At 40.1% G+C, this 20,126-nt stretch overlaps 1 protein-coding gene across 5 annotated transcripts in view; it reads right to left on the minus strand.

Moving 5' to 3' along the window:
• The window catches only part of WASHC4 (WASH complex subunit 4), a 38,872-nt gene extending 19,160 nt beyond the window's left edge, over positions 1 to 19,712 (minus strand). For 4 of the 5 annotated variants that reach the window (XM_081928192.1, XM_081928193.1, XM_081928189.1 and 1 more), the window contains exons 1-12: positions 19,567 to 19,712; positions 12,912 to 13,051; positions 10,802 to 10,855; positions 10,361 to 10,426; positions 10,201 to 10,246; positions 7,541 to 7,608; positions 5,323 to 5,405; positions 4,542 to 4,584; positions 3,396 to 3,499; positions 2,625 to 2,745; positions 1,220 to 1,343; positions 977 to 1,104 (exon numbers count right to left, since the gene is read on the minus strand). In XM_081928192.1, the coding sequence (XP_081784318.1) occupies positions 977 to 1,104; positions 1,220 to 1,343; positions 2,625 to 2,745; positions 3,396 to 3,499; positions 4,542 to 4,584; positions 5,323 to 5,405; positions 7,541 to 7,608; positions 10,201 to 10,246; positions 10,361 to 10,426; positions 10,802 to 10,855; positions 12,912 to 13,051; positions 19,567 to 19,627 (1,038 nt within the window). In that variant the 5' untranslated portion in view covers positions 19,628 to 19,712. Of the gene's footprint in view, positions 1 to 976; positions 1,105 to 1,219; positions 1,344 to 2,624; positions 2,746 to 3,395; positions 3,500 to 4,541; positions 4,585 to 5,322; positions 5,406 to 7,540; positions 7,609 to 10,200; positions 10,247 to 10,360; positions 10,427 to 10,801; positions 10,856 to 12,911; positions 13,052 to 16,350; positions 16,500 to 19,566 lie in introns of those variants that run through there. The other variant, XM_081928190.1, reaches the window with a different exon arrangement.
• Between the last annotated feature and the right edge of the window lie 414 nt (positions 19,713 to 20,126).

Here is a 20,126-nt window from a genome sequence, read left to right on the forward strand (position 1 = left end):
GAACAGGTATGACAACTCTGCACCAATTCAGTGGATGCTACTTCAACAGCGGATGGGCATAAAAAGAGATTAGTGCAATCACGGCTAAATCCCTGGATAGAACAGTCTTGCTTTTTTAAAAAGAGGTGGCTTACAGCATCTATGCTCATGTCAGAGCAAGAATGAAAGGAAACAGGTGTAGCTCTCAATGTTTCGTTTAAGATCAAATTCTGGGCAAATTTATTTTGAAACATTGAAGGAAGCACCACTTATTTCTGAGTAAACATGGTTAAGATTGGACTGTTTATGGTGGTTATTAGCCCGTGCATTACTCACATGTAGGACATTGCAGTAACTAATGAGACCAAGGCCATACTTCCAGTTCCTCATCTTCTTCTTCAAACCACCATGCACTGCCTGCAGCTGACCGAAGATAAACCCCCAACATGTGCAACCAGGGGTCCTAATTGTGACTAGGCCCTAAATGTGAGCAGGGGTTCACATGCTAGGGGTTTTCTTCAAACAAAATGTCTGCACAAAATGTGTGGCTGTTTGAGAACGGAGACTCAGCATTAAGAGGCAGAACTAAAAACGGCCCTGCTCCAAGTAATCACAGCAATATCCTACATGTGACTAACACATGAATAGGACCATTATCAAAGGCAATAGCTGCCCACATCACACACTTGCAATTAATGGTAAAAATAGAAGTTTTGATCACAAGCAAATTAATGCAACATTCACTGACAAGGCAACCTGAGTACTATAAAGGTAACATGTTGTCGGTTCCTTTGCTATACACAAAACTTAATTGTTTTTCAGAAAGGACAATGAATTGAAACTATGAAAACAGAAAAAACCTAGCTAAATTATTTTAAAGCTGGAATTACTAGTGAGAGCTTGTAACTTGATACTGTTACTATATTTTTATAAGAGGTTTTTATTTTTATGTTGTTTGTGAAATTTAATTATTAGAGGAAAATTACAAAATCTTCACCTTTTTGCAAATGTCCAGTAACGATTTGTAAAATTTCTTGTCTACTGTCCGAAAAATCTGAAAATGCAGTACAAACAGCCCACAAATTCCTACGTACTTATCTCTCTGGTCAATTTCTGAGGGTTCACCTTGTACAAATACACACAGAAAAGAATAGTTTTGAAGTCTGCCACTAGACAAACAATATAACAACTTTTACAAACAATAATGCCAATGCAAAGAAAAAAATCCATCTTGCATTACCAAGCTTAGCTTCAACATTTGCAAAAATTGTGCGAATACTATGTGCAAACTCCTCAGCAAAAGTGCTGTTCTTCGACACTGACACTCCACCATTGAGGCAATCAAATTGTTGCTCTATACAGGCCTGAATGAGGACAAGAGAAACAAGAGTGATTTACAACATTAGTGCCATGGAGAAGACGAGCACAACATATTAATAAATGATTGCAAATCAATCAGAATTCCATGATGGAGAAAATTCAAGTGGCAAGTTGTGCTTTATTTGGGGAGTGTTCAGTTCAAATGAAACCATACTGAAAATCTAATCAAAAGGCGATTAAGATTGATTCATTGACTATTTAATTGTCAGCTGAGCCCAGTACAAGTACCAATACGAGTAACCATTAATTTCAATACAAGTAGCAGTTAATTTCAAAGTACAATAAAATAAAACCCAAGCACTTTTCTAATATAGTAAATACTATTATAAGAAAAATATTAAAAGCTTATTTTGCAATAAGAAACATTACTGTTAATTATATATAAGGTAACAACAAAGGAGCCACCTAAAACTTTTGATACTTTTACTACGGATCACAAAAAAGACTCAGCTGCAACTTGACTGATTCTAGAAATATAGTACAGTGGTACCTCGGGTTACAGACCCTTCAGGTTACGCGTTTTCGGGTTGCGCACCGCACCAAACCCGGAAGTACCGGAACAGGATACTTTCGGGTTTCAATGCTTTTCACATGCGCAGAAGTACCAAATCGCAACCTGTGCGTGCGCAGATGCGGCGCTGTGGGTTGCGAACGCTGCAGATGGCGAACGTGCCTCTCGCATGGATCACGTTCACAACCTGAGGTTCCACTGTACAGGGCATTTGCTCATGCAATGGACATCTCCTGCTTCTCCTCCTTTATAGCTCCCTACTTGCCCCTCATATATCGTCTGGAGGGTCCTCCAACCCGCTAGAGGAGATTTGTGAGGGCTGCAGAAGAAAGGACAGGAGAGGACAGGAGAAGGTCCATAAGTGGATGTCTCCCAATTAATTCTGTGTGCCTTGACTTTTTCTTTCCTTTTTCCTTTTTCCAAACTGTAGCTCTCTACCCCACTTAGCAAACTGCTTTTAAACAGAGGGAACTTTCAAAAGCAATTTGCAATATGGAATGCTTTTAAAAGAAAACTGATCAAAAATTGCACTTGGTATATGCAAGCTCTTGGGTGCACCTAAAGTAGCCCTTTGGCTCCCAGTCAGAATATATTAGATAAATAATTGAGGAGAGGATACCAACAGCATACCATTTAAAATTTAAACACACCAATTAAGCGATGACATTTCAGAAAAGAATCATTTTACTCCACAGATCTTACAAACCACATCTGAACTCTATTAAGAAATAAGCTCTATTATTTATTATGTTACCTGGAATATCGTCCCATCCAGTAATTGGTTTTCTAGTTTTAATAGCAACTTTTCAAATGGCTTCAGCTTATCTTCCTGCACTCCAAATTTAGAAGGATTATGATGGACAGATTTTAGTAACCTAATAAAGCAATAAGAAATAAAAAATCTACTTAAAAGAAACTCAACATTCCTAAATGTGTACGGGATGGAAGGTATTATTCAGGAGGAATAATCTGGAGGGGCAAACTTTGTATTCACACACTTATGAATGATGTGGGGGGATAATCTACCTTTGAATAATATGAGCTGACCTAAGATTTTTGCTTGTTTCGTTTACAAAAAAGCCCTGGCACAACTTCAATCAGTGGCCTTGACTGCGCAGCTACACTTCTGGGACACAAGGCATTTGGAACTGCACTATGCGATGATTACCATTATTCCCAGGGGATTAAGAAGAAAAATGTTTTCCTAATTACAGTGAAGGGTGTTAACCTTGATTGATTGATTGATTGAACCATCACAGGCTTGAGCATTTTAACCACAGTTCACACCAGCTGGTCACTGTAGGAATAATTAGAAACATGCCATAAAAACTTAATGTTGCTCCAGTTGGTGGCAAAATACAGGAAATTAAGGCCTGAATACCAGAGTTGCAAAACACACACCTATTCAAGCCCAGTGAAAAGGTGCAGTGCAGCATCAACATCTGTTTAAGTGACCACTGTTTTGATGCTACTTTTATTGTTCTACAGTACCAGTAGAAATAAATGTAGGAATTTATCCACATACCTTTTGTACATAGTCCAGTGCTCTTTCAGGGTAGCATGGTTGTCTATTATCTCATCCAGGGTAAGTAAAACTGCCAGCAGTTCTCCCAGATGCTCATACATAGCCTGTTTGAAAAGGTATATATCCTGGATTTAGAGTGAAATCCTATACCCACTTTTCTGGAAGTAAGTCCCACATAACTCAACGTGACGTACCACTGAGTATATATGATTAGGATAGAAGAGGATAGAAAATTATTATATAGAGTTGATGTGCTTGAGATGTACAGGACGATAACAATAGTTTTTATTACATATTTTATTCACTGTGCCAGAGGTTTTCAACTTTTTTCAATCCACAGCTCCCTTGACCAACTACATTCTTTCTGCGGCACCCCTGTGGGGCTCAGGAGTCCAGTTATGTCACCCCTTGCCTGCAGAGCTGGCAGCCCCCTCACCCTTTTCTAACGCCCTCCCTTGTGGAGTGTTCCCTCAGCCTACTCTCCTTGAGAGTCCTCCGGGCAGCCGCTGCTGCCGCCCCTGTCTCTGAGCAGCCCACCCCATCCCAAAGACAGGTGCCTCCTCATACTTCCTCACAGGGGCCTGGGACTTGTTTGTCCATTCCCAACAGCAAGGGCTGGCAGACTGCCTGGCTAGGCTCCCTCACCTGCTTGTTTGCTTACTTACTCCTGGGCTCCCTCAGCTCCTGGCAACCAGCACCCCCTGACCAGCCCCATAAGCACCACTCGCCTGGGGAGCTTGTAGCCAGGGCTGCTACAACAAACAGCTGTGCAAGCCTTGGGGAGACAGAGACATGAGAGGGCATCCAAGAAGGGAGGGAAGGAAAGAGGAACAGAGGACAGTGTTGCCCACGGCACCCGTGAACATCATTCAGGGCGCCAGAGGGTGACACAGCACACTGGTTGAAAACCACTGCACTATGCTGTACTGTAGGCCTAGCTGGCAAGAAGAGATCCCTGAAGGAATCAGGTGTCTTTGGCCTATTAAAGAACCTAGCACAATTTATTTTTATTATAATATTTGTAGATTTATTTCATTTTTAAAAAATGCTTCCAAGTAAGGCAGATATCCAGATATCGAACTCCCAGGTTAAAGAACCTACAAAGTTACGCAACACAAAAAGTCAAAATCCCTACAGAATTCTTACCTGAAAATGAACTCCTGATGTTTCTATAACTTTAGGTGCATTCCTGAAACACAAAATACTGTATTTCACACCATTTCACAAAAACATTTTAGAGCCTCATGCTTTTATTATTTATTTATTATTAATGTATTTATTACCCTCCCCTTACCCTAAGGTCCCCAGACCTTTTAAATAAGCCCAACACAGTAGTTAGTTTTGAACATGCAAGAGGTTTTAAAAAATGATCACTTGAGTACCCAAAATACTGGAATCAAAGTGATAAATCACATTAAGTATTACTAAAGAGGCCTGTCCAAGTTTTGGCCTAGAAACCTGAACACAGCCCAGCGGTCATATATGCCAAGTCCTACACACATGGGTTTTCACTCTGCCAGGCTATCATCAGCAACATGAATTTATTTAGTGCCCTACAGGCTGCAATCACTAGAAACTGGCATTCAGTTTGGTAGGTCACAAGTTGTACAGGTCTGTGATAGTAAAAGAGCTAATTATTCAGAAGTGAACACCTGCAGTAGCTAGCGACTTCAAATGGAACATCAAATGGAAATACTCATTAATCCAAAACAACCATGGTTTACATCCCAAAACAGACAGGTGTCCATTTAACAATGCAAGGGACACTTCAGGCACACACCCCATATTTCCTCCCCAACTCTGCAAAATTTAAGAAGCACATCAACATGCTTGTAGGAATGAAAATTGCTTCGTTCTCATGCTGTCTTTTTTTTCATTGCATTTTCAACAAGTAAATTTAAAGGATAGTATTTTTGGCAGTAATTACTTGTTACTGGTATAAAGGGCAGCCAACTGATGAACTACATTCATCACGACCTCGTAGCAGCGTGTCACGAAACAAGACAACTCCTGAAATGACAAATTTTGTACAGATTAGAAACCCTTTTCACACTAAATGAGATTATTTATCCATGGATTAGTTGGGGACTGTTAGCAAAACAGTCTTGTAATGAAACACTTGAACACCCTATTAAAAAGCAACCCAACTTGTCACAATCACAAACATGAGAAAAAAATATTCAAAGTATTTTAGGTCCTAAATACTGCCATTGTAGTACTTATTAGTCTAGACAATATTAAGAACTAATAGGCAGTGTAATTTCAAAACAGATTAATGTCTGGAATGGTGAATAAGACCTCATCAGTTATGCAACAGCTGTACCAAGAGTGTTTACTTTTACTGGCTCTGTAGCGGGAAAGTGACTAACAGTAAATCAGAACTCACACTGGAGAAACATTAACAATTACTATGTCAGCATTTTCTATCCACTGGAAACCACTAACAGTCTCATGTATTGGAAGAATGCAAAATGAAAGCAAGAGAATTTTTTAAAAAATCCAAGTTCTCTAGAAATTCTCCTGACAATATCCAAAAAGTTATCACCTAAACCTATGTGTCTCTAAAATCAAAGGTGGCAAGACACAAATAAAAGGTATTTCATTTCATTTCAGTTTTAATTTATATACCGCCTTCCTATTTTACTATACACAAAGCAGTTTACAAGCTGAAGAAACAACAAAATAGACAGCAAAGTTCACACATGTAATAACAATCTGATCCAATACAAAAAAGTCACACAATTTTTCCGTGTATAAGACGCCCCCTACTTTTGGGGACCCCAAATTTAGAAAATGAGCATATGCACTATCCGTGTATAAGATGCTCCCAGATTTTTAACCTTATTTTAAAGTAAAAAAAACCTAGTCTTATAAACAGAAAAATATGGTATCTGTAATAAACACAGACACCAGATGTATAAAATGTTTTTCAGAAAAAAACTGCTACTAGCCTGTTTTAGCACTAATCAAAACTTTTCAAAAACAATTCTTCCCCTTTTATTTTAAGAGAAGTACATTGTGTACAGAAAAATGACATGGTTTGAGCCATCGCAATCATCAGTTGTTGAAATTATGCCAGGCACAACAACATGACTTGTAAAAAACATAGGAAATTGAGCAATTCAGATCCTGCTTTCAGTTAAAAAAATATATATTCTGTGGTGGTTGGTTTCTTTCCACCAGAAACAATATTTTCAAAGTTTTATGAACTAATAGCTATTTTAAAGAATGTTTCTCTTGAAAGTCAGTATATCAAACAATATACTTCTAGCAGGAAACACAGCTAGTCTTATTCTGTATCTGAAGGTCAAGCAAACTGTGTGTGGCTGTGCAATTTCCTTCCACCATCACTAAGGACAAAAACACAAGAAATTAAATTCTTGAGCAGGGAACCAGCAGAAAGGGGGTTGAAAATGAGCAGCGGCTGAACTCTTTCCCTGGCATACGTATGTCCACTCAAAATCCACTCCCTTTCTTTTCATCCCACCCCCCCCGGTTATGAAAGGGCCACAGATAAGCAAGCATTCACATCATGGGGTTGCATTCAGACTTGCTATTTTGTGAACAGAAGGGCTCCTGACAGGTGAAATGAGCCAATCTTCATTCATTCTCCCTTTGCTCTCATCCACACTACTTGGGTGGGTCCCACAACCCTATGGAACAGCTTTTGGGAAAGACATGGTGAAAATACATCCTGCTTCCTTTAGCAGAATGTACTTTGGGCAGAGTTCTGGGCATGGGTAGTCTAGATCCATCTCAATGGTTTTAAAATAACAACTTCAAAACTTGTGCTAGTAGAGCATTTTTAACAGAATGTCCACAGTCACATTGAAATGTTTAAAAAAGTGGTGGCGCCATTGCTGGACTCAAGTACTTATACTCGCACTGCTGGACTTTTCCTAACAGCAGCTTGAATTGCTACTGAAACTTTAAAAAACGAGGTGACCAGAGACTACACAGGGGCAAAAAGACTTGTGTGCATGCGACAGTATAAGCAACACAACTGGTGACAACTGTATAGCACTGACTCCAAGCCACTAAAAGCCTGTGGTATAGCAAACATTTTAGAAGCAAATGATTATGAAGTCTATTGATCAGCACAAAAAAATACCATAGAAGTTGCAGAACTATGTCCCAGGTGTTACCTGTAAAAATGAAATAAATCTTCCCATTTGTATTTGGCCATCACCTTCCACCTTACTGGAATCCATAGCTTGAAAGGTAAAATGAAAGTTACAGGAATATTAGAAAACACATCGTTTACCTATTAATGACACTTAAGATGGCAAAGGGTGTTTTATTTTAGTCATAATTAAAAATATACTACAACAAAACTATGCATCACCAGTGGATTCCAAATGAATGATTCATTAGAAAATGCTCACTTCATGTTTAAATGCTACTTTATCACCATCCCACGTAAAAATTACCAATATTATCTATCAAAAAAGAAGAAACAGCAGAGAATTTTAAAAAAAATCTTCAGAAGGTATTTCATGTAGACAGGCATGAGCTGGGTCTATTTGACTGGATGTTTGCCAAACGACCATATACTTTTTATGGCCCAAATCCCTAAGAATCATTTAGCAAATGACAAATTTCTTAGTGGAGATTATTTCTGTGTAGAAAAGCCCAAGCATCCTATGTATACAACAGCAGGTGCCGCGAGTACATTCACTGGATTTTGCGTATGTCATGTCAGATTCACTGCCCTGTACATCTTGTTTATGTGTTATAGGGAGCCACTGGCAAGCAGGGCTTGCTGTTATATGCTCCTATGGCAAAGTACATGTGGGAGCTTGTCGCACATTGACTTTTCCCACCACTGCATCCCCATGGTGGAAGGAAACACACCTAACAAAGTTTCTCCCTGAGCACAAGTTTCAGAGGTACTCTGCCTGATACTAAATTTCCCAGCTCTATCTAAATGGCTTAGTCTGCAAAGAGTCAAGGGGGGGATGGAATTACTGATAAAAATGTGACTCTCGCAGCTGCTACAGCAATCTTTGCTTCCTGCCAGTGAGGAAGAAAATCAGAAGTGCCTTGTTTTAGTTTTGGCAGCACATCACTGTATCTTTCAAAAAGGATTTAAATACAAGCACAGCATATGAGAAGCAGCATCTTCCAGGAATTCAGTTTTAAGGTAAAGTTTATTTCCTGAAAGGTCATTAACAGTTTTCATCCTTTGTGAATATTACTGCTAATGCATACTAGAAGTTTTCCTTTTACCATCTAAATTAGAAACAGTTACTACACTCCAGTTCTATAGGAACTTATATCCTACAACCTCGGAAGGCCACTTCCTCCTTCAAAGCATGAACGAGCCAATCTTCAAAGGATTCTCATAGCAATGTGATCTCATTCATCATACTGGTGCAAGAAAGGAGACAGCGGCTTTTCCCTAAAGCAGAAGAAACTATGCAAAACTGCCCAAAAGGATGTGATCGGGTGACTGCCATTTCTGTGCTCAACATCCTCTTCATTTTGGCAGTAACATTCTTTGAACACAAAGGCAGCATGGATCAAGGTCCCTCATGACTTCCTCTTCAAAGCACCCTTAGTATTTTAGCAAAAAGCATTCTTATGGGTTAGCAGCATTTCTATGTTGACATTAAAGCTTCCACTAAAGTATTACAATTTGGTTCTGGCAGACAGTATTCAAAATCTATCTTACCTATGGCCTGTGATTGTTCATATAGCTAACAGACCACACATTGGACACCTCTAACTTTAAGCTTTACTTCAAACAGAACTACTCAGAATTGAGCACTTTTATCAATTAGATATATCAGTTCATTACTGCCAGACCATCCCCATGCAGAAGCAGACTGTTCACTCAGGAGAAAAGAAAAAAACCTTCATCTGACAGAAACCCCTCATACTTCACTGAGTCCCAATCCAAAGGGGGTTCCTTAACTTGAGATGGGGTTTTTTTTGTGAGGGCAGCCACTTCAAGAGTGCAGCTTAAAAGTATCTGTGTATGAGTGGCAAAGCTGCCCACACCTGTCTGAATCCTGGCCAAGGACATACCAATTCTGTTGACCTTGCACATCATGCTGCCATCGAGCTGTATCAACAGAAGCCAAACATTTATCTTTTGCAACTGCTTAAGCAACTCTGCCAAATGCTCAAACAGATTAAAGGTAAGGTCAGTTGTTCTCTGTGGCTTCAAATTTGGTTTCAAAACTAACCAAAGAAGAATTTTCACATATTAGCAAGATGGGCACAGCAACCTTGCTGTGCAGAGCCTCAGCAGAGAAGTGTTTGAGCACACCCACTGCAAGGGCTATGCTCCTGAAAAGAGCTACCACCGTCAGTAGCACATTTTAGGAGCAAAGGACACTGGATCCAAGGCCCTTTTGTCAGTTCATGAGGTTCTATGTTTGCTTCCCCACCACTCAAAAAAAAAAAATCATGCTAGCTTGGATTTTGGGGTAGTAATTCCACTTTGCAATGGAACCAGTGGAGGGGAAGAAAGAAAGATGATCCATGCTATAGGGAGCAGAAGAGGAAATTCCTCCTCTCTCATATACCTCCTGGCTTGGCCATTACAAATAAACAGGTGTTTGGAAGTGGCGGGTGATGTGGCCCTACCATCACCCTACCTAGTAACAGCTCCTAGCTTGTGGAACACCCTACTCACAGAGATAAATCTCGTATTGCCATTGTATAGCTTTCACCATAGGCTGAAGATGCACCAGTGAACCCTGAAAGAATCCACCCTATTCTAACCTATCCTGGGACCTCATGGCAAATGATGTGAAAGAAATCCAACCAACAGCAGACTTAACTGTAAAGTACTTACCTCCTTCTCCGTAAAACAAGAGGCCATTATAAAATTTTGTTTCTGCCTAGGAACAAAGAAAAGATTTTTTTTTCTCTTGAATAAGAAGTCATAATATAGAAGGTGAATAAACTAGTTTCTAGAAAGCTATTTGTAGTTGGCAAAATGAAGAGATATTTACCTCATATCTTAACTTTTTTATTTCACAGCAAAGGGCAGCATACACAGTGATTACTTTGTTTAGAACCTGGATAAATGAAATAGCAAAGCTAAATATTAGTGCATGTACAGCAATATCTATCTGTCTGTCTGTCTGTCTATCTATCTATATCTGCAGCAAAGGGAGAGATGGGGGTCAGGTCAGGGGTAGCTACATTTAACACATTCTCTCCCTACAATATTTCCATTCAAGCTGATTATTAGAAGAACATGTGCCTGAGTTCCCTTTTTTCCTCCTCCCTTTCCGATTATTTCCCTTTTTGGTGTGTTTTAGGTTGTAAGTCTGGAGACAGGAACCTTGCTGTTTGTTGCTGATATTATGTAAACTGCTCTAGAAGCCTTTTCAGCTAAAGAATGGAGTAACATTGTTTTTGTAATACATATTTAAAATTAAGAACTTTACCTTGTTTTCCGTATTTATGAGTTCGAGTAAGGAAGACTGTTCATAAGGCAAAAGCTAAAATAAAACAAAATAATTGGTGATTTTAGGAAGCCAGAGACCTGCCACATTACTGAATAGGCTAAAATATCCCATTACAGTTGACACAGCTGTTTCAAACAAAATCTTAAGTGCAAATATACAGGCGGATTATATATATATTTAAAATTATGATACTGGCAGTAACAGAGATTGTTTGCTTAAAAAGAAAAGAACAAACAAACAAACAAACCCTGTTCAACTCCTCTGGGGGAGGGGGAGGAACCACACAGAGCAGAACTACAAGATCTTTTTCAAATGTTATTTTTAGAAACATATTAACTAAACGACAGCTATCGCATGGAAAAGATCTAGCATACAATGACTTGTATGATTTCTAAACAGGCCCATAGCTAGATACCACTGGGCACTTTTACTCGCCTTCAGAGACTCATGTACTCTGCCAGAAATGAAGTCAAGAGATTTCCAAGAGCAACTTTCTTTAATAACAATAATTTTGTTTTTTAGTGTAACAGGAACGTATAGTTTCCTGGAAGGCTTAAGTCCCATTTGTACTTTTCGTATCAACTAAGGAGCCACACCTACTGGGACATATTGTAAATAATTACTAAAATACTTACTTTACACTAGATATGACTAGCCAATTTGCAAAGCACTTCTGCACATGTGTGCATGAACACACACAGAGCATATGGTAGCCATAGGTGTTTTTTTTACTTCAGGGTTCCAGAAATTTGAGGGACTTTGGAATGCACAAGGAGCTGCCACCAGAAGATCATGAAAACTTTGGTTCCCAGTCTAAATTAACCATGATTTCTAGTCCATGTTCCCATCTATCAGCTTTAACTCTATAGGTTTTCCATAATGATTTCTTACGACTGCATAGTGTTTTGTTTTTTAAAGTCACACAGCTCATAAAAACTTCTCCTGAAGAGACCACCAACAGAGGAGAAGATTCAACAGGGGCACCTGCTCCTCTACTTCCCCTCAGAAAATTTAAAAAGCCTTGAGCCTGGAGTGGAACTCAATGGGATATACACACACATATCTAATTGTGGTTTTTTAATGTTTGCTTCTCCCCGCCCCGTTTTGTGCTGTTTGCATGTAAGCTGCCTAGAGTCCCTTATCAAAAGAAAAGGCAAGATATAAATAATAGCAACAACAATAATTCCCTGTGTTTTTATATTTTCTTCAATTTTAAATTTTGTTGCATTTTTCTTTAAACCACTTTTAGCTTAGGAAACACAATATATGTTTGGTGGGGACGGGACAAACAAGTGCAAGGCTCTATTGAACAAAAACACGAAGAAGGTACCAGGTTCAATTCTGGCATCTCTAGGTAGAGCTGGGACATAAACCTCTGTCTGAAGTCTTCAAAAGCCAACAGCATAGACACCAGTGAGCTAGATGGACCAAAGGTATAAGGCAATTTCCAAGGCTTCCAGGAGGGGACCATTCCTCAGGTACCCCATACTAGCCTGCCTTTCCTCTGTGCCAAAATCATCGCAGGGCAGCACTGACTGGGATGAGAGTGAGATGGTCTGCTGCAGGGGTGGGGAACCTTTTGCGGCAACATTCCAAGAACCACATGCCAATGGTGGGCAAGACCAGAACAACACACAAGGCATAACCCATAGGGCAAGCCTTGGTTACAGTGTGTGGTTAGTCTGGAGAGAGCTAAACCATAAGACCAGGTTTTCAGAACACATTAAGCCAAGCAATGGCTCAATATTGCAAGAGAATGACTAAGGAGGAGCAAAGTACCCATGATTTCTTCTCCTAGAGCCCACATGCTTGCACATTCGTGCTAAGCTATGGTTTGGTTTATTGTGACATGAAAAGCAGGTCAATGTTTAAAAAGGAATACTTCTCTTCTGAAAGCAGCTGAATGCGAGACATTTAGGCTACAATCCTGTACCCAGTCACACACAGAGGTCATTACTAACATGGGATTTACATGTGCGAAGCTATGCAAAGCATTACAGCCCTATTCCAAAGAGCTTTAGCTCACAGATATCAATTACACAACAGAATTAAGTGAACAGTGAGAAGGGCATAGTAAACAAAAGCTTACATTTAATGCAATGGGATCAAGATTGAAATCCCAAACATCTCCTACAGAGTCATCCAATGCATCTTCAATTCGCTTCAGCTGGGAAGTATATGCCTCTAGAAATTTCCCATAATTCTTCAACTGTACTCCAACATGAATTTCTAAAAATAAATTGTATTACATTAGGACAGGTTATTTGTTATCATAGTCATTAAACTAAAATTTCCTAAACCTTCAACAGAAACAATCTAGATCAGAGGTGGCCAAGTTGCAGCCCTCCCAAAGTTGCGGAACTACAGCTCCCACAATTCCTCACCATTAGCCATGCTGGCTGGGGCAGACAAGAGTTAAGTCCAACAGCATCTGGTAGACCAAAAGCTGCCCCCCCCTCGACCTAGATAAATAACATGTTCAGGTGAATGTCCTGTGTGTGCCTTTTTTTGTTTTTGTTTTTAAAAAGATCTATTTCCACAATACACAATTTTACCGGCATTTTGCTTACAATCTGTCTATGCAAATTTAACCTCATACAAGGGACCTATTTGTCCAAAACAGAAAGATTTTAAACGAGACAAAGTCTACGTAACATTACACAAACTTCTGAATGCTTGAATCATGTATTTATGTAAAAAGGTAAAGGTAAAGGACCCCTGAAAATTAAGTCCAATCGCAGATGACTCTGGGGTTGTGGCGCTCATCTCGCTTTACAAGCTGAGGGGGCCGGCATTTGTCTGCAGACAGTTTTTCCAGGTCATGTGGCCAGCATGCCTAAGCCACTTCGGGCTAACAGAACACCGAAACCAGAGCAGTGCACGGAAACACCGTTTACCTTCCCGCCTGTGTGGTGCCTATTTATCTACTTGCACTTTTTGGCATGCTTTCAAACTGCTAGGTTGGCAGGAGCTGGGACCGAGAAACGGGAGCTCACCCTGTCACGGGGATTCAAACCCCCACCTCCTGATCGGCAAGCCCAAGAGGCTCAGTGTAGACCACTGTAACTAGTCACACCTATTTTCCCATGAATATTTTCAGTACTATACTAACAACAATATGCAACATCACTAATATTAGCAGCCTTGGAATTGAATCAACGTTAACTCCAACTTTTTTAAAGGAATCAATAGTGTGACCAGGTTATTAAAGGTCTGTTAAGCTAGGAAAATTCCTTCCAGTAGCACCTTAAAGACCAACTAAGTTAGTTCTTGGTATGAGCTTTTGTGTGCATGCACACTTCTTCAGGTATCTGAAGAAGTGTGCATGCACACGAAAGCTCATACCAAGAACTAACTTAGTTGGTCTTTAAGGTGCTACTGGAAGGAATCTTTTTTGTTTTGACTATGGCAGACCAACACGGCTACCTATCTGTAACTGTTAAGCTAGGAGTACAGCTAAATGAGTGGGAAGTTATTACTCAAGCTAGAATTTCTAAAACTATTGAAAACAAGACTTGTTGAAGAAGCAGCACTGTGGTTTCTGCAAACAGAACTCATGTTTCATCAACCTTCTAAAATTATGAGTGTCAGCAAACACTTAGATAGGAGTAATCTGGCACACATTATAAAGTTAGATTTCCAAAAAAATATTTGACCAAGCCCCCAAAGGTTTCTAAGTAATCTTAGAGGTCATGAGCTAAGGCGAACAGATTCTCTTAGACGCCAACTGAAGAACAGGAAGCACAGGATATGGAGAAACACTCAGTTTTCACAATTGAGGGAAATAACCATTAGGGTCCACTGTTTTAAACTACTATTAATTAATTTATAATTAACTGTAGTGAGTGTCAACTATAGCGGTGTTAGCCAGGTTTGTAGATGACACAAACTAATTAAGAATATGGTAAGTCAAACAAAATGTAAAGAATTCCAAGAAGCTCCCCTCAAACTGGATGAATGAGCAACAAATACGTAAATGAGATTTACTGTAAGTACAAAGGAATGGGGGCGGGGAGCAAAATCTCAACTTCATAACTGATAGGCACAGTCATTGGATGTTCTGTCCAGGAAATGGTTGTGAAGGACAGCTCCAGGAAAACATCAACTCAATAATGCAGCAGCAGTGAGGAAAGTAAATTCTATGCTAGGCAGATAGAGAAATCTTTCTCATAACATTAGAACTCAGGGTCACCAATAAATCTAATTAGCAGCAGATTCAAAAGAAAGAAGTATCATACACTTTACACAGTGTATGGTAAGATTATTGAATTTGCTGCCACAAAGACATGGTGATGGCTACTGGCTTAAATGGTTTCAAAAGTGATGAACCAGCTAAACCTATTTCATGTTCAGAGGCAGTGTGTCTCTGGGACAGTGGTGCTGTTGCCTTCATGCTCTCTGGTTATAGATTTCAAAGACTAGGTGGATCACTGAGCTGATCCAGTAGGACTGATCTAACATTGCCATTTTCCAGCAATGAACATCTACAAGCTGTATGTTAGCTAAGGATTCTCAAAACAACAACAACTTTGAAATGGGTTTTTTGCTTATAGGAGCTCCTTGCTTTGGAACAGATCTATTTTCTTGATTTAAAGCAAAGCAGGAAACTGTTTTCCTTTCCCACACTGTCAACTAAACATGGTTGCTTATAATAAAGCTTTATTCAGTTTCTCTTAGCAAAAGCAACGAAACTAGAACAGAGCAATATTTGCAAAGTTAAATAATGCATTGCTAGCATCTTTGCATTTAGCAACAACAACATAAAAACTGAAAGTAGTATACAGTGACATATTGATGCAAATGCACAGCAATTTCCTATATTGCAATAAATAAATGAATAAATAAGCGGTAGCAGTCAACTTTAAAAGGACAATTTATAGCCAGAATATTGTTGAAACTTAAGACTGTGCTGAATCCAAAGGTAATTTTAACTCTCAGCCTGTGTTCACAACATAGCAGTCTTATCAATTTTAAAAGAATTTACACATAACAGTCATAATCCAGAGATGATGATAGCATATACTGGTACTCTTGGGTTTTTACTTCAATTTTTGCTAATAGTTTCTAGCACTAAACCATCAACTGCTTTTAAATACTATGAATGAAAAGCAGCAGGTTTGTTTAAAACTGGCAGCTACAATATTGTAAAAGAAGCAAAAACTTATGAAAAATTATAAGGCACTTATGTAAATAAAAATCTAAGGCAGTTTACAACAATAACAATTAAAATACACACAAAAATTCCAAAAGCTTCTAAAAATACCCTCAACAATAATAAAACCATTAATAAAATACACACAATCACAATCTGTAAGGCTCACAAAATATTCCTGAATTGTCAGTCTCACAAAATCTTCCAACACCCACAAGACAAAGATAATGCAAAGACAACTAACCTACTGCTGGGTTTCTGATAAGAAATTTCTGCTAATGCTCAGCTGAAATCCACCCTCCTCTAACTTAAGCTCATTAGATCTAGTCCTCCCCCCTGAGGAAGCAAAGAACAAACCGAAGGTTTCGGCAAATACCTGGACAACACAGAAGAGGGCCAGAAGTCCTCTTTTGCAGTTTCTTCAACTTTTTTCTCATAAGGCTTGTTTTCCAAACCCCTGACCAGCCTCATTTGAACTTGTTCAAAAGGTAAGACACCCAGAGCAAGACACGGTACTCCAGGTGACATTAGACTAGTGCAGAATAAAGCAGAGCCATTGCCTATTGCAACTTGGAAACCACAGTTCTACTAATACAGCCAAAAATTGCATTAGTCTTTCTTACACATCACAGTGCTGACTCATGTTCAGCTTGCAATAGACTACAATCCCAAGACATGGGATTGATCTCATGACGCTGAGCTACACATTCTTCGTGACATACTCCCCTTCCATGTCTTAGGCATGTCCTTTTTATTTTCAGCTGATTATTAAGCTTTTTTTGAGTAGCTACACTGACTTTTTTATAGGTCTTCTATTTCTTTCTCTCATTTGTGATTGTTCTTTAGTAATATCTAGTCATGGAATCCGACCTAGCATTTCTCAGAGCTTTCCTAAAATCCAAGTTACATTTTTAACTATATTCACCTTTGGCTTTCTATAAAATAACGGATTCCAGCATTACATAGTCAATTATACAAGAGTTCACACATGAGTCAAATATACTGTTCAGAAGCTATAATTTAAGCAATCAAAGGCATCATCCCACAAATGCAACACAGGAGGTTTAAAATGAAATGATTTAGAGAATAAATATTTTTAACCAGCTTTATAAGATTGCTTTCATCTTGCTTTCCTTATCAGCTAGCTTTCCTGACCCTGACCTGATTTGAAAGGCACATGTTAAATGTCAGAGTTTTCCCGTTGTTTCATCTAATTACTTCAGTATTCAAAACTGGAATGCTGTGTGAAAAACATTACTTTATAAACTTCTGTTGCATATGCCAGAATGAGCAGGTAGACAGAATGTCAAGATGGGAAATTTGGTTTTTCCTTCAAAAAAATGGGCATTGATATGCTATAGAATATAGATCACTGTGACAAAAATGAATCTGTTCATGACATTCTCCGAGTAATGGTTGTGTAGTATATAAAGCATGATAATTCATACAATTTACATAAGGTTTAAATTTCAACACCATGAAATCATTGCCACATGCAATTACTGTATTATGGTGTTTTTTAAATGAAGGTTGTGAAAACTAAGTGGAAAAGAGTGTCCAGTTTCTTCAAACTAAAGTGAAGAGAGTGAAAGCCACACACCACCCAACTAAATTATTTCAGCATGACTTAATTTTTCTGGCTAAAGAATAGTGTAGCTGCAAGAATAAAGCCTAACTGTATCTAAGAAGGAAGTGCGTACTTAATGAGAAAGCAAAGAATAGGCAACCACAAATTTGGGGAAGATTTGGAATAAAGTGGCTATTTTAGAAGAAAAAAGTGAAACAGAACCCCAAAGACACAGGCAAAGAGAATGGAAAGTGTTATTACCATATTAACAAGGAAGCTGCTTGTCAGAAAGAGTGCAAAGCCTCAACTGAAAGGCGGGAAGGGGACTTCCAGAAATCAAGCTGCAGCCCAACACTCAGAACACAGAGGTTTCTTACTGCCAGCTGACCTACAGCATGTTACATTACAATAACCAATAGCTTTCCATATGGGACCTATCAATGGCTGCTTGCCAGAATGGCTATGTTCTGCCTGTACTGGAAATCACAAGTGGGAAAGTGCTATTTCACTTCAATACTGTTTGTGGGCTTCCCATAGGCATAAAGTGTGAGAATATTATGCTGGTCTAGGTAGGTTTTTGGTCTAATCCAGCAGGACTCTTGTTATGTTCTATATTAGACCCAATGTTGTTGAACCTGTGGTATGTACACAATCATTTGTTCAGTATTCATTTGAAATAATCTCCTTACCCCAGCTTCCATATTGACAATCACTTAAAAAAAGATAGATTCCCTATTTTACCCACAAAGATGCAATAAAACTCAGGGGAAATCTATCAAACTCTTGTTAGTTGAAAAACAAAGCAGATAAATGTTGGTGGTTGTATGTATCTCCGCCACACAACAAATCTCGAATACAGGTGTCTGCTAATGTGGAAGAGTTTATTATACATTACTGCTCCAGAGAAAACCAGAACTACCACCACACTCCAGATTTATATTGACAACCATGATGCACAGCAAGAATTCCCTCTTAATTCAAACATGAGATTGCTTAATCACGTACGTTTGGAAACTTTTGAAGCACAGCACAACTTGCAAGAAGGGTGGTTAAAGAGTTATAAAAAGGAGCTGAATTGGACTTTAATCTGCATTATAGAACCAGAGGGTAGCATAGTAATTCCCAACAAATTAATTCAGGGGGAGGAAAGCATAATTGTTTATAGTAGAAAAAGGCAACTATAAAATAATTACAAACATGTTAACTGTTACTAATACTGTATCAAACTATCCTCTGGACTGAGTTTCTAATTTAGACCATTAAGTCAAGTGGGAGGTGGTAATGGAACATGGCCAAAATGGTAAAACTGACAGCATGCGAAAAAAGAAAGAAAGAAAAGGGGGGGGTGTCATCTTTGATAATTACTAGAACCAGACTTTTAACAAGAAACAAGTTTTTATCAGTACAATCCCACGCATGCCTGCTCAGAAGTTAAGATCCAGAAGACCTTTTCCACCCCATTTTGGGATAGAGACTCCTTCCTCTCAACCTGGCAGGAATTCGTGTACTATTGATTTCTGGCCTCTGGGAAGAAAGGACGTGATTTTTGTACAGGTAGTGATGATGACACCCTTGTACCCTTCGGCCACCTTGACCACGAGCAAATGGGTGGCTGAAGAGCGTGGCTGCCAAAGGTGCCAGCTTCCCAAGAGGGAGTTTGAGGCTGCCTCTGGTCATCTCCCCACCCCACCCCTATCCCCACCCCACCCAAAAAGATCATCCCTACCCCCAAAAAAGATGCACTAGGCTGCTGACAGGCAGGCAGGCTGGCTCTGGACAGGGCATGGCAGGCAAAAGGCCTCCCTCAGGGGTCAGTCGGGGCGGGGCAGAGAGAGAAGGGAGCTGTGGGGCCCCTTTTCATGGGGGAGGCTGTTTTGACTCTGGGGGGGTGAGGGGGGAGTGAGATGTCCTCATAAGCAGAAGGACTCAACCCCCCCCCCGCCCTCCAAAATGGGGGGGGGGGGCAACCCCGCTGCTGGGTCCCCTCAGAGAATGACACACGCTTCCCGCCTCCCTCGCGCTTACTCTGGGAGCCGTCGTCGAGGCGGTCGAACTCCCAGTCCGGCGAGAGGGTCTCCAGCGCCATGACGGACCCGCGCCCAGCGGCGGCGCCAGCAAGAGCAAGAGCAGCAGCAGCAGACCTGCCCCTTCCCACCCGACTCCAAAGACACGGGACTTCCTGTCACGCCCGCGCGGCATGCTGGGAAATGGAGTCTCCGGAGCTCGGGGCGGGCGGGCCGACGGCCGCGGCGCTTGGGCGGTTTAGAGGGGCGCCCAAACAGCGGCCCCTGCCGGGTGAAGCAGGCCTGGCAACCGGAGAGGGAAGCTCGTGACAGGCAGCGTTTAAGGACACGCCCGCACTGAAAACTGAAAGCAAATATATTCCGATTTGCAGGGAAATCTTAGGAATGCCTACTCAGAATCAAGCCCTTGCAATCTTGGACCCATTCAGATGAGAGTTCAACCTAATGGTGCTTACTTCTGAATAGGTTCCGATTAGGAAGAGACGACCCACTTGCTAGGCGAGTTGAGGCGACTGCCTCAGGTGGCAGGATCCATAGAGACAGCAGATTCTGCCTCCCGAG

Source organism: Podarcis melisellensis (assembly GCF_964234715.1).
Source record: "Podarcis melisellensis genome assembly, chromosome: 10".
NCBI classification, from domain to species: Eukaryota; Metazoa; Chordata; class Lepidosauria; order Squamata; family Lacertidae; genus Podarcis; species Podarcis melisellensis.